The 14,956-nt window shown below is 38.8% G+C and overlaps 1 protein-coding gene across 1 annotated transcript; it reads right to left on the reverse strand.

The window, feature by feature from the left end:
- Positions 1 to 5,990: 5,990 nt before the first annotated feature.
- On the reverse strand, positions 5,991 to 14,457 carry LOC116743272 (glutaredoxin-1-like). The gene is made up of 2 exons (XM_032611641.1): positions 14,217 to 14,457; positions 5,991 to 6,156 (listed from the first exon to the last, which is right to left on the reverse strand). The coding sequence occupies exons 1-2, from the start codon at positions 14,455 to 14,457 to the stop codon at positions 6,077 to 6,079; spliced, it is 321 nt and encodes a 106-aa protein (XP_032467532.1). The 3' UTR covers positions 5,991 to 6,076.
- Between the last annotated feature and the right edge of the window lie 499 nt (positions 14,458 to 14,956).

Genomic DNA, 14,956 nt, shown 5'->3' on the forward strand with positions numbered 1-14,956 from the left:
GCCATATAATTTGAACAGTTATATACACAGATATTTTTTGAATCTGAGTTTTTCTGTTGAAGTTTAGGCCTTCATCACATCTTCTTTACTATTTAAATAATTAACTGGTTTCTTTATCTCCAGTCTTCTCCCATGTTCTATCCTCCATCATGCTTTCAGATAGACAAAAAAATGTCTGTGTATAAAACATGTATTGAAAATAAACAGCTGCAACCATGTCATATTAATAGTAAAACTTTCTTGCCCAGTGGCTTCTCACTAAGCTCTGGAGAAAGCCCCAATTCTCTCCTTCTTGTGGTATATATGAGCTCAATTCTGCCTGTCTACCTTCCTAGCCTTCACTTCCACCATCCCCACCTTTCCATAGAACTGCTTCATGGCATGCTAATTTTTTCCTCTGTGTTTGCCTCCTCTGTTTCTTGTCCACTGGACAAATCCTAAATATGTTTTAACACTCAGAACAAAGGTAATTCCATTGAAGGATTACTTAATCCTCTCTTGATTTGGAGAAAAAGTTAAATATACTTTCATCTATGCCCAGTAAAATATCTTGCACATATCTCTATTAATCACCTAGTATTTTGTATCAAACTTTACTTATCTTCCCCCATGCTACACTCTGAATATGTGAGTATGAATCTTTGTTATATTCTTTTTTCAGTTGCACCTATAGAATGTCACACACATATGTAGCATGTTCTCAGTAAACACTTCATGAATGGGTGGATGAATAGCTAGAAAAGGTATATATCAGATTTTTGTTTCATTTAAGTGGCTTGTTTCTAGTTAAGGGACTAACCTTTTCTGTTCATAACACACTTTTAAAAACAGCTTTGAAATAATGAGACATTTATTTATCAGACCCTTAACTAGAGAAAAATCTTTGAAAGTGTACTGTTTCAAAAGAGGGAGATGTTTGCTGAGACAAGGAAATAAGCAAGATTATTGTTTTCAGTAATTATGTCCTTTCCTTTCCTCAAGATTGTTTTGTCAAAATTATTCAGCTAGATTTTATCTGGAGGCTAATTAGGTAGATGCCAACAGACCAAGCTCACCTCAGCCATGGCACCCTTTTTCAGAGGGTACAGTAGAAGCCAACTTATCTAGGAAGACAGTCTCTGTTGGACAAATTGCTCTTCTTATTTCATGGTCTTTAAATATACAAAGTTAACTGAGTTCTTTAAGGAGGATTTTTGACTCCCCAAAATATCATTAGGCTATGATAATGAAAAACTAAACTTCATTTAAAGCTCCTTGTGACTCCTCAACCCCTTTGGTCTTACTTTTAAAACCTCATACATTTTAAAGTCTAGAAGGAGCTGTAGGCTTAAATTGGGAAAGTCTGACTCAGAGACGGCTAATGTGTGTCTAGAGAGTACACCTTATCTCCCTGTGCCTTTGTCAGACACCCTTGGTGGATCTCAGTACTCTTTCCTTTTGGGTGCAGACTCATATTCAAAATTCTTCAAAACTCACAACTCCAAGCAGCCACCATTGATCATTCTCCAGTGGAAAAGAGGAGGACATTCTTTTGTCATCCAAATTATAGAGAGCTAATCATTCCTTTCTATAGCATGGAATTATGTAATTTACAGTTTGTAGTCACCAGAGTCATGCTGTGGGCAGCATAGGCTGTACTAAGATTACTGATTCTGGTTCAAGGCTACCTGGTTTCAAATCTAAACTCTGACTAGGTTGTGTGACCTTGAGATAACTTCAACTGCAACATTGGGAATAATAATAACACCTACATCATAGGATTGTTGAGGGAACTTTATAAAATTTTAAATAGAGGTAATTATTTCTTATAGTAAGCACTGAATAAGTGTTTGTTAAGTAAGATTATCAGTTCTAGCTGTAAGTCATGACTTTCCTGAAGATAATCACCCTTGGATTGAGGAAAAAACAAGATGATGGATTTTTTTGTCTGTATCATAGAACCCATGTAAATTTATATCTTAAGAAAATACCTTAAAATCTTTTTGCAAACTGAATTCCAAACAAATGTCATCAATGTGCAGGAGTCCAGCTATTTCAGTAAAAGTGATTAAAGGACTGAAGAAACTAATGTTTAAAAATGACACTTGAAAGCTAAATATTTTTGCAAAGAGTTGCATTCAGTGAGTAAATGGACAAAGAAAATATGGCAAGATTGAAGTAAGGAAAAACATCAAATGTCAGGAAAGAAGTACAACTGAATAATTTATTGGGCTATGTAGTTGAACCCACTCCTCAAGCAGGACAGAATCTTCTAGCATTTAGATACATTGTAATGCTGAAGATATAGGAATAATTTGCAAGAAAGATACTTTCCTGTTTGTTAGGATGTGTTCCCTATGTGAGGTGCTCAATAAGTATTTGGATATTTAGTGATTCTTTTGGGGTTCATCATCAGAGTTCATATATGACCTTTGAGCAAAAGTAGACAGATTGGAAAAAAACTAGCAGAGATAGCACTTTGAAAAGGGATTATTTTTTTTTTCTTATTCAATTTGGTTAAATTTTGCTCTGTTAGGAATCCAGGTGCCTAAAAAGGTTACCATAATAGTTATAAGAATTAAAAATGTATATTTTAAAACTCAAGATGAGAATGAAAGCAATATGGAAAGAATAGCTAAGGAAATGAGTTGTAGACCTGCTTTATACTGTCTGGCTTTCAAAGAATTTAAGAAAATATTTAAATAAGCTAGTATGGGAAGCCTTTTCAGTGTATGCCTCTTTAGAATACATAGTCTTACACCTATTATAGATTTTTTCATCTGTACTGTGGCTTTTTGGGGGCACTTGTTTTTTTAAATAAATGACCACATAATTCAGAAAGTACATTTTACGACTGATTTTAAGACAGGGCCAAATGGCCTTGACCAAGGATTATCTTGAATTCCAAACATGCATTTACACAAGGATTTTTCATTATTTTCACTAATGGTACGGTTAGCCTTTGTAAATGGGTTATTTTTATGGATTTAATATAGTCTTTTAATGTTAGAACTTTTATGTCCTTTAAATCAATTGGCTCTACTTCTACCTGTGAGTGAAAGTCTTCTTTCAGAAGAGAAATAATTCTTCAGCTTGTTAAAAACTCTAGAATATTATAAATTATTGCCCTGACGAAAGCAAGCTGGGTCCCTGTGTTAGTCCAGATCCTTTGAGAAATAGATGGCGAGACAGCATTATACATGTAAGAGATTTCTTAGGGGAAATGCTTGTGAGACAAAATGGGGAAGGAACTAGGAGAAGCTGAGAGAACATTAGACTGTGGTGCAGGTGTGACCTTGTGAAGGAGAGAAATAAAGAAGGAAGTTTCGATGTAAGAGTCTTAAACTGCAGTACTGTTCAGATAGAATTCAGCAAGGCGAATGGGGAGCCCACAAGCCAAACACCCCCATTGGAAGATCCCCCATCTCTTAGGAATAGATCTGCTTTAGGAGGCTTGCCTTGTTCTATCATTGTCTGGGAGCATCACTGGAAAGGTAACCTTAGTGCAAAAGTGGTAATGGATTTCAGAGCATGGCAGCTGGAGCTGTGGGTCAGTTACGCTCCCTCTGGGGGCATTTTTCATGGTCACTGTCATCTTCCAAGGTGAAACATCTCTCCATTGCCAGGGGACAACTAGACTCATTATTTATATCTATTTGCACCTCACACTTATGAAATCTGGACAACTAGCATTTATGAATCAGTTACTTTCTATCAAGCACTTTTGTATATTTAATCCTGTTCACATTTACACTAGATATAAATATGCCCACACTGATGATAAAAAATTGAAACTTAGGGATTCTGTCCTCCTTGGATAATACCTCTGGCTCTTATTTTTCATTTTTTATTAAAAGTTTTCTGTGAATGGTATTTCTGAGATTGCCCTCTCTTATTATCAAGGAAATGATCTCTGTTAATGTGACAATAGGTGTTAACGGGCACACTCCATTTCCTGACAAACTGTTCTTTTATGTCTGAGGCTTTTGTACAGCAGAAGCGCATCCATGATTATTTGTTTTTTGTTTAATACTCAGTGTATTGAAAATATAAATGTCATAAACAGAGCATTTGAAACCATTTGTAGATTTTAAAAATGGATTGTATATTTTAAATTCCATTAAAATCTTAAACTATTATTATGAAATTATTACAACTGATTCATATACCTTAAACAGAAGGCAAAGGACACTGAAGCAGTTATCACTAAACTAATTACCTCATTTACATTCAAACCAATTCTGTGACTTAATAAATTTTTTATTAGTTCTCTATTTGTTTGCATAGCTTTCAAGTATCATAGCTATGCTTACTTTGATATCTTTTAAAGATTTTAGTGATGTTACCTTCATATAATTCCAGAGTTGTAGTTACCTTATTGACTTAAAGGAATAAAGGATATCTCCTCTAAAGAGTCAGGTTTTGGATTCTTGGTTGGGACCTGGATCTGCCTTGCTTCTCCCAAGGGGATTCAAAATTGAGCCATTGATCTTCAAATGGAGCTTGTTTTTGTAATGTCATTCACTGTTAGGTCAATAATACTTTTTTTTCAAGTTTATGCCTTTGACATAGGTTTTCGTTATTTGCAACCTGCTACCTCCTTTGTTTCATCATTATGATATGTTGACCTTATTAAAAATATATGTGTGGCTTATCAGTTTTTGTGCCATTTAGATTCTTTAAATTTCATAGGATATTAAGGATTGAGTGAGCTGACCTAGCCCTTGTTTATAGTATATTTATTTTATTAATCACCTTCGAACACATGGCTGAAGCCTATTTTGTCATTGGCCTGATGTCTTGAATACCCCTTTCTTTTTTTCTTCAACTCCTTGTGATGTATGACCAACAGACCTGATCAGTGTTTTCCATTCTTGGTAATCCCTACCCTTTCCAAGACTATCTTATTTATTCACTATTACTTTTACTTCCCTGTGTGAACAAAGAATGCTGTCTGCCATTTCATTTTTTTTGATTCATGGGTACTTTATTAGAGAAGAAATTAACCATTCATACTAGAGACTACAGAAGGAAATTAACTTAATCTTGCAATTCTAGAACAACCTTCACAATAAGGAATTCTCAAGTTTTCATAGAGTGAGGGGGAAAAAAAGGAGAGAGAGAAAATCATTTAGAACAGTGTTTCCCAAATTTGGCTACTTTCACAGACATATTCTTGGAAGTTGGGGATACAAGTTTTCTATGTAACATTTAAAATTTTATGTTTTACTTTTGTTTATAATCTAAACAAACTAATACACACTTTTTCAGGATTCCCTGGACAACCATCTTACATAACAGAGTGTTGCCACGTGATGGTAGCATCTGCATTTATACCTCTGATCCCTGTGGCCCAAAATGAAGACCAACCATGCTTAACTTTTCAGTGGCATCTCTCAGACTGGGTGCTCAGACGCTTCATGGAATTGTTGAATATTTCCTATGAGATCTATGAGTTGTCACAGTTCAGAACACTGGTTCACAGCAGTGATTCTCAAAGTAGGAGGGGGTAGGAGGTGGAGTGGGGACGGTGGCTAGGGAGACACCCTCTGAAAAAGCATATTCAAAATATCTATTGATTTCTTAATACAAATTCTATAAAGTCAAACTCAACAAAATGATCGTTGGACAGTAGCAGAAAACCAACTATAGATTCAACCCAGGGGGTCTGGGATATACTTGGTTGAGAAACACTGGTATTGAGGTAGAGGAGCCCCAGCATGTGGAGAATACATAGTGAGGAACACGTGCCAAAGAAAAGGAACATCTTTTGGGTCAGTGGGTGAATCTTAAGCATATCTTGTCTTGGTCTTTTGGAACTCAAAGGGCCAATTGACAAGAAACCCGAGACATCCATCGAACTTCTCAGGCCTGTTGTTTTGGGCAAGTTGGTCCACTTTTAATACTAAGTCGAAAAAAAAAAAAAAGCTGTTTTTGCCCCCAACTTTATTTGCATTAACATATTTCAAAATTTTAAGTAAACAGTTGCTGTAGCTGTGTAAACATAGCTCCAGGTCCATCCACCAGGAAGTGCTGTCATTATCTGCAATGCCATCCAGCTCTCAAGGGGGATATCAGCCTGGGGTCTGCTCTATAATTATTGCAGAGCTCTAATTTGCTTTAGCCGTGTCAACAGCTCCCCTTTCTCATGCGTATTTACTAGATCACGGCATCCACCTATGCACTCTTTTTTTTTTTTTTTATATAATAAATGCATGGTTAGTTTTTATTATGAGACAAAATATTATGACAAGATTATATATTTCAGTCATACGTAAAGTGATCTCTCCCAGATATAGACATTTGATAATCACAAACGTTAAAAGAAGGGACAGTAACAGAAATAAATGCCAAATAAAAATCATTTAAAACTAAAAGATAATACCACAATGTATCATTATTAATATTTAAGAGCTATCATCCTTAAAATGAAATTTTAAAAAACTCTAAGCATGAATTGCCCTATCCAAAAATCTCGATCTCTTTTTCTGTGACAAGTATTCCAGACATAGACAATTTCTCCTATCTTGCATTGACCTCAGACAAATTGGTAAGAGTATGTCCAGGAGCAACTTCAAGTTGAGAGTTAGGGTTGCTTTATATAATCTCCTTTCCTTTTTTAACAACAAAAACATTTTGTCTGCTCGATCTGATTTTGGATGGGTCTTCCAATTCTTTATTGCTTCCTCTCCTCTAATTCAGGTTTTTTTCCTTTTTTTTTTTTCTTTTTTTAAAACATCTTTATTGGGGTATAATTGCTTTACAATGGTGTGTTAGTTTCTGCTTTATAACAAAGTGATTCAGCTATACATATACATATGTTCCCATATGTCTTCCCTCTTGCGTGTCCCTCCCTCCCACTCTCCCCATCCCACCCCTCCAGGCTGTCGCAAGGCACCGAGCTAATATCCCTGTGCCTTGCTGCTGCTTCCCCCCAGCTATCTACCTTACTACGTTTGTTAGTGGGTATATGTCCATGACTCTCTCTCGCCCTGTCAAAACTCACACTTCCCCCTCCCCATATCCTCAAGTCCGTTCTCCAGTAGGTCTGCGTCTTTATTCCTGTCTTACCCCTAGGTTCTTCATGACATTTTTTCCCTTAAATTCATATATATGTGTTAGCATACGGTATTTGTCTTTTTCTTTCTGACTTACTTCACTCTGTATGACAGACTCTAGGTCTATCCATCTCATTACAAATAACTCAATTTCATTTCTTTTTAAGGCTGAGTAATATTCCATTGTGTATATGTGCCACATCTTCTTTATCCATTCATCCGATGATGGGCGCTTAGGTTGTTTCCATCTCCGGGCTATTGTAAATAGAGCTGCAATGAACATTTTGGTACATGACTCTTTTTGAATTTTGGTTTTCTCAGGGTATATGCCCAGTAGTGGGATTGCTGGGTCATATGGTAATTCTATTTGTAGTTTTTTAAGGAACCTCCATACTGTTCTCCATAGTGGCTGAACCAATTCACATTCCCACCAGCAGTGCAAGAGTGTCCCCTTTTCTCCACACCCTCTCCAGCATTTATTGTTTCTAGATTTTTTGATGATGGCCAATCTGACTGGTGTGAGATGATATCTTATTGTAGTTTTGATTTGCATTTCTCTAATGATTAATGATGTTGAGCATTCTTTCATGTGTTTGTTGGCATTCTGTATATCTTCTTTGGAGAAATGTCTATTTAGGTCTTCTGCCCATTTTTGGATGGGGTTGTTTGTTTTTTTGTTATTGAGCTGCATGAGCTGCTTGTAAATTTTGGAGATTAATCCTTTGTCAGTTGCTTCATTTGCAAATGTTTTCTCCCATTCTGAGGGTTGTCTTTTGGTCTTGGTTATGGTTTCCTTTGCTGTGTAAAAGTTTTGAAGTTTCATTAGGTCCCATTTGTTTATTTTTGTTTTTATTTCCATTACTCTAGGAGGTGGGTCAGAAAGGATCTTGCTGTGATTTATGTCATAGAATGTTCTTCCTATGTTTTCCTCTAAGAGTTTGATAGTTTCTGGCCTTACATTTAGGTCTTTAATCCATTTTGAGCTTATTTTTGTGTATGGTGTTAGGGAGTGATCTAATCCCATACTTTTACATGTACTTGTCCAGTTTTCCCAGCACCATTTATTGAAGAGGCTGTCCTTTCTCCACTGTACATTCCTGCCTCCTTTATCAAAGATAAGGTGTCCATATGTGCGTGGGTTTCTCTCTGGGCTTTCTATCCTGTTCCACTGATCTATCTTTCTGTTTTTGTGCCAGTACCATACTGTCTTGATTACTGTTGCTTTGTAGTATAGTCTGAAGTCAGGGAGCCTGATTCCTCCAGCTCCTTTTTTCGTTCTCAAGATTGCTTTGGCTATTCGGGGTCTTTTGTGTTTCCATACAAATTGCAAAATTTTTTGTTCTAGTTCTGTGAAAAATGCCAGTGGTAGTTTGATGGGGATTGCATTGAATCTGTAGATTGTTTTGGGTAGTAGAGTCATTTTCACAATGTTGATTCTTCCCATCCAAGAACATGGTATATCTCTCCATCTATTTGTATCATCTTTAATATCTTTCATTAGTGTCTTATAATTTTCTGCATACAGGTCTTTCGTCTCCTTAGGTAGGTTTATTCCTAGATATTTTATTCTTTTTGTTGCAATGGTAAATGGGAGTGCTTTCTTGATTTCACTTTCAGATTTTTCATCATTAGTATATAGGAATGCCAGAGATTTCTGTGCATTAATTTTATATCCTGCTACTTTACCAAATTCATTGATTAGCTCTAGTAGTTTTCTGGTAGTATCTTTAGGATTCTCTATGTATAGTATCATGTCATCTGCAAACAGTGACAGCTTTACTTCTTCTTTTCCGATTTGGATTCCTTTTATTTCCTTTTCTTCTCTGATTGCTGTGGCTAAAACTTCCAAAACTATGTTGAAAAAGAGTGGTGAGAGTGGGCAACCTTGTCTTGTTCCTGATCTTAGTGGAAATGCTTTCAGTTTTTCACCATTGAGGATGATGTTTGCTGTGGGCTTGTCATATATGGCCTTTATTATGTTGAGGAAAGTTCCCTGTATGCCTACTTTCTGGAGGGTTTTTATCATAAATCGGTGTTGAATTTTGTCGAAAGCTTTCTCTGCATCTATTGAGATGATCATATGGTTTTTCTCCTTCAATTTGTTAAAATGGTTTATCACATTGATAGATTTGCGTATATTGAAGAATCCTTGCATTCCTGGAATAAACCCCACTTGATCATGGTGTATGATCCTTTTAATGTGCTGTTGGATTCTGTTTGCTAGTATTTTGTTGAGGATTTTTGCATCTATGTTCATCAGTGATATTGGCCTGTAGTTTTCTTTCTTTGTGACATCCTTGTCTGGTTTTGGTATCAAGGTGATGGTGGCCTCGTAGAAGCAATTTGGGAGTGTTCCTCCCTCTGCTATATTTTGGAAGAGTTTGAGAAGGATTGGTGTTAGCTCTTCTCTAAACGTTTGATAGAATTCACCTGTGAAGCCATCTGATCCTGGGCTTTTGTTTGTTGGAAGATTTTTAATCACAGTTTCAATTTCAGTGCTTGTGATTGGTCTGTTCATATTGTCTATTTCTTCCTGATTCAGTCTTGGCAGGTTGTGCATTTCTAAGAATTTGCCCATTTCTTCCAGATTGTCCATTTTATTGGCATAGAGTTGCTTGTAGTAATCTCTCATGATTTTTTTTATTTCTGCAGTGTCAGTTGTTACTTCTCCTTTTTCATTTCTAATTCTATTGATTTGAGTCTTCTCCCTTTTTTTCTTGACGAGTCTGGCTAGTGGGTTATCTATTTTGTTTATCTTCTCAAAGAACCAGCTTTTAGTTTTATTGATCTTTGCTATCGTTTCCTTCATTTCTTTTTCATTTATTTCTGATCTGATTTTTATGATTTCTTTCCTTCTGCTAGCTTTGGGGTTTTTTTGTTCTTCTTTCTCTAATTGCTTGAGGTGCAAGTTTAGGTTGTTTATTCGAGATGTTTCCTGCTTCTTAAGGTGGGCTTGTATTGCTATAAACTTCCCCCTTAGAACTGCTTTTGCTGCATCCCATAGGTTTTGGGTCGTTGTGTCTCCATTGTCATTTGTTTCTAGGTATTTTTTGATTTCCTCTTTGATTTCTTCAGTGATCACTTCATTATTAAGTAGTGTATTGTTTAGCCTCCATGTGTTTGTATTTTTTACAGATCTTTTCCTGTAATTGATATCTAGTCTCATGGCATTGTGGTCAGAAAAGATACTTGATACAATTTCAGTTTTCTTAAATTTACCAAGGCTTGATTTGTGACCCAAGATATGATCTATCCTGGAGAATGTTCCATGAGCACTTGAGAAAAATGTGTATTCTGTTGTTTTTGGATGGAGTGTCCTATAAATATCAAATAAGTCCATCTTGTTTAATGTATCATTTAAAGCTTGTGTTTCCTTATTTATTTTCATTTTGGATGATCTGTCCATGGGTGAAAGTGGGGTGTTAAAGTCCCCTATTATGAATGTGTTACTGTCGATCTCCCCTTTTATGGTTGTTAGTATTTGCCTTATGTATTGAGGTGCTCCTATGTTGGGTGCATAAATATTTACAATTGTTATATCTTCTTCTTGGATCGATCCCTTGATCATTATGTAGTGTCCTTCTTTGTCCCTTTTAATAGTCCTTATTTTAAAGTCTATTTTGTCTGATATGAGAATTGCTACTCCAGCTTTCTTTTGGTTTCCATTTGCATGGAATATCTTTTTCCATCCCCTTACTTTCAGTCTGTATGTGTCTCTAGGTCTGAAGTGGGTCCCTTGTAGACAGCATATATAAGGGTCTTGCTTTTGTATCCATTCAGCCAATCTGTGTCTTTTGGTGGGAGCATTTAGTCCATTTACATTTAAGGTAATTGTTGATATGTATGTTCTTATTCCCATTTTCTATATTATTTTGGGTTTGTTACTATAGGTCATTTCCTTCTCTTGTGTTTCTTGTCTAGAGAAGTTCCTTTAGCATTTGTTGTAAAGCTGGTTTGGTGGTGCTGAACTCTCTCAGCTTTTGCTTGTCTGTAAAGGTTTTAATTTCTCCATCAAATCTGAATGAGATCCTTGCTGGGTAGAGTAGTCTTGGTTGCAGGTTTCTCTCCTTCATCACTTTCAGTATGTCCTGCCACTCCCTTCTGGCTTGTAGGGTTTCTGCTGAGAGATCAGCTGTTAACCTTATGGGGATTCCCTTGTGTGTTATTTTTCCCTTGCTGCTTTTAATATGCTTTCTTTGTATTTAATTTTTGACAGTTTGATTAATATGTGTCTTGGCGTATTTCTCCTTGTATTTATCCTGTATGGGACTCTCTGTGCTTCCTGGACTTGATTAACTATTTCCTTTCCCATATTAGGGAAGTTTTCAACTATAATCTCTTCAAATATTTTATCAGTCCCTTTCTTTCTTTCTTCTTCTTCTGGAACCCCTATAATTCGAATGTTGGTGTGTTTAATGTTGTCCCAGAGGTCTCTGAGACTGTCCTCAGTTCTTTTCATTCTTTTTTCTTTATTCTGCTCTGCAGTAGTTATTTCCACTACTTTATCTTCCAGGTCACTTATCCGTTCTTCTGCCTCAGTTATTCTGCTATTGATCCTATCTAGAGTACTTTTTATTTCATTTATTGTGTTGTTCATCGTTGCTTTTTTCATCTTTAGTTCTTGTAGGTCCTTGTTAACTGTTTCTTGCATTTTGTCCATTCTACTTCCAAGATTTCGGATCATCCTTACTATCATTATTCTGAATTCTTTTTCAGGTAGACTGCCTATTTCCTCTTCATTTGTTAAGTCTGGTGGGTTTTTATCTTGCTCCTTCATCTGCTGTGTGTTTTTCTGTCTTCTCATTTTGCTTATCTTACTGTGTTTGGGGTCTCCTTTTTGCAGGCTGAACGTTCGTAGTTCCCGTTGTTTTTGATGTCTGTCTCCAGTGGCTAAGGTTGTTTCAGTGGGTTGTGTAGGCTTCCTGGTGGAGGGGACTAGTGCCTGTGTTGTGCTGGATGAGGCTGGATCTTGTCTCTCTAGTGGGCAGGTTCACGTCTGGTGGTGTGTTTTGGGGTGTCTGTGGCCTTATTATGATTTTAGGCAGTCTCTCTGCTAATGGGTGGGGTTGTGTTCCTGTTTTGCTAGTTGTTTGGGATAGGTTGTCCAGCACTGTGGCTTGCTGGTCGTTGAGTGAAGCTGGGTGCTGGTGTTAAGATGGAGGTCTCTGGGAGATTTCCACCGTTTAATATTATGTGGAGCTGGGAGGTCTCTTGTGGACCAGTGTCCTGAAGTTAGCTCTCCTACCTCAGAGGCAGAGCCCTGACTCCTGGGCTGGAGCACCAAGAGCCTTTCATCCACACAGCTCAGAATAAAAGGGAGAAAAAGTAGAGAGTATTGGTAGAAGTATGAGGAAAGAAAAAGGGAAAGGAGGAAAGGAAGGAAGGAAGAAAGAAGCAAAGAAGGAAAGAAAGGAGGGAGGGAGGGAGGAAGGAAGGAGGGAAAGAAGGAAAAAAGACAGAAAGAAAGAAGATACAGTAAAAATAAAATAAAGTATAATATAGTTATTGACTTAAAAAATAATTAGAAAAATAAAAAGGGATGGATAGAACCTTAGGACAAATGTTGGAAGCAAAGCTATACAGAGAAAATCTTACACAGAAGCATACACATACACCTTCACCAAAAGAGGTAAAGGGGGTAAAAATCATAAATCTTGCTCTCAGAGACCACCTCCTCAATTTGGGGTGATTCGTTGTCTAAAGGAGGGAAGGAAGGAAGGAAAGAAAGAAAGAAAGAACGAAGGTAAAGTATAATAAATTTATTACAATTGAAATTAATTATTAAGAAAAAAATTTTTTTTAAAAATCCATGGACGGATAGAGCCCTAGGACAAATGGTGGAGGCAAGAGTATACAAACAAGATCTCACACAGAAGCATACACGTACACATTCACAAAAAGAGGAAACGGGAAAAAAATCATAGATCTTGCTCCTAAATTCCCTCTCTTCAGTTTGGGATCATTCCTTGTCTATTCAGGTATTCCACAGATGCAGGGTATATCAAGTTGATTGTGGAGCTTTAATCCGCTGCTTCTGTGGCTGCTGGGAGAGATTTCCCTTTCTCTTCTTTGTTCTCACAGCTCACAGGAGCTCAGCTTTGGATTTGGCCCTGCCTCTGCGTGTAGGTCGCTGGAGGGCGTCTGTTTTTTCGCTCAGACAGGACGGGGTTAAAGGAGCCACTGATTCGGGGGCTCCGGGTCACTCAGGCTGGGGTGGGGTGGGGGGGGGGAAGGAGCGGCACTGCGTGCGGGGCGGGCCTGCGGCGGCAGAGGCGGCGTGACGTTGCGGCAGAGGCCGGCGTGACGTTGCACCAGCCTGAGGCCCGCCGTGCGTTGTCCCGGGGAAGTTGTCCCTGGATCCCGGGAACCTGGCAGTGGCGGGCTGCACAGGCTCCGCGGAAGAGGGGTGTGGAGAGTGACCTGTGCTCGCACACAGGCCCCTTGGTGGCGGCAGCAGCAGCCTTAGCGTCTCCCGCCCGTCTCTGGGGTTCGCGCTTTTAGCAGCGGCTCGCGCCTGTCTCTGGAGATCCTTTAAGCAGCGCTCTTAAACCCCTCTCCTCGCGCACCAGGAAACAAAGAGGGAAGAAAAAGTCTCTTGCCTCTTCGGCAGGTGCAGGCTTTTCCCCGAACTCCCGGCTAGTCGTGGTGCACTAACCCCTTCAGGCTATGTTCAAGCCGCCAACCCCAGTCCTCTCCCTGAGCTCCGTCCAAAACCAAAACCCGAGCCTCAGCTCGCAGCCCCGCCCGCCCCGGCGGGTGAGCAGACAAGCCTCTCGGGTTGGTGAGTGCCGGTCGGCACCAATCGTCTGTGCAGGAATCTCCCCGCTTTGCCCTCCGCACCCGTCGCTGTGCACTACTCCGCGGTCCCGAAACTCCCCCCTCCGCCTCCCGCAGTCTCCGCCCGCGGAGGGGCTTCCTAGTGTGTGGAAACTTTTCCTTCTTCACAGCTCCCTCCCACTGGTGCAGGTGCCGTCCTTATTCTTTTGTCTCTGTTTTTTCTTTTGCCCTACCCAGGTACGTGGGGAGTTTCTTGCCTTTTGGGAGGTCTGTGGTCTTCTGCCAGCCTTCAGTAGGTGTTCTGTAGGAGTTGTTCCACGTGTGGATGTATTTCTGGTGTATCCGTGGGGAGGAAGGCGATCTCCGCGTCTTACTCTTCCGCCATCTTCAAGGTCCCCCCACCTATGCACTCTTTACCGATGAAGACCCGAGGTACCGTTCTGGCTCCTGTGAGCTGTTGCAAATAATCTTGAATATCGTAGGTGTCGCCGTGGGCTGTGATATCGACAAATTCCGAAAGCTCTTGTTTGAAGGACAGTTTGCTGAGGAGCTCCTGGGCCCTTCTGCAGTAGGGGCAGGTGGGTATGATGAACACAACCACCTTCCCAGGCTGGATTTTGCTGTTCACAAATGCTTGAGCCATGGTGACAGGCTGCTATCTCCTGGAGAGGAAACCTCAATTGCTGTTATTGCTCAGGAGTAATGCCTGCCATTTCAGTAAACAAAGAATGTTGTGGCCATAGCTATCGGCCAATGCAGCTGTGCACCTTGAGAGGATTCAGAATGGAGACAGACAGAATATTGACCCTAGATAGTTAAAATGCATATCAAAGGAATGATTTCAGTAAGCCCAGACTCTTGCATTTTCCTATATGTAGAAAAGTAGTAAAATCATTAAGTTGAGATGTCTGTTTTTGTGATTAGCAGTAATCATTTGATGTTTGACTACATTTTTTATTTTCAGCAAAAACTCCTATATATCCTGGTTCCTCCCTTACCTCTTTGGAACAGTTCCTCAGAGCTAGCTGAGAGGCTGTATTCTGGGTTACAGTCCTCAGTAAGGACTGAATAAAACATAATTCTCAACTTTTAGGTTATGAATTTTTTCAGCTGACACCTGGGTTTGTAAAGAGAAGCACATA

This window comes from Phocoena sinus, chromosome 18 (genome assembly GCF_008692025.1).
Source record: "Phocoena sinus isolate mPhoSin1 chromosome 18, mPhoSin1.pri, whole genome shotgun sequence".
Taxonomy (NCBI): Eukaryota; Metazoa; Chordata; class Mammalia; order Artiodactyla; family Phocoenidae; genus Phocoena; species Phocoena sinus.

Coding starts and splice junctions, on each gene's coding strand:
- LOC116743272 (XM_032611641.1), bottom strand. CDS start 14,457: ATGGCTCAAGCATTTGTGAACAGCAAAATCCAGCCTGGGAAGGTGGTT. Junction 6,157..14,216: donor CATCGGTAAAGAGTGCATAG/GTGGGGGGACCT, acceptor AAGAGTGCATAG/GTGGATGCCGTGATCTAGTA.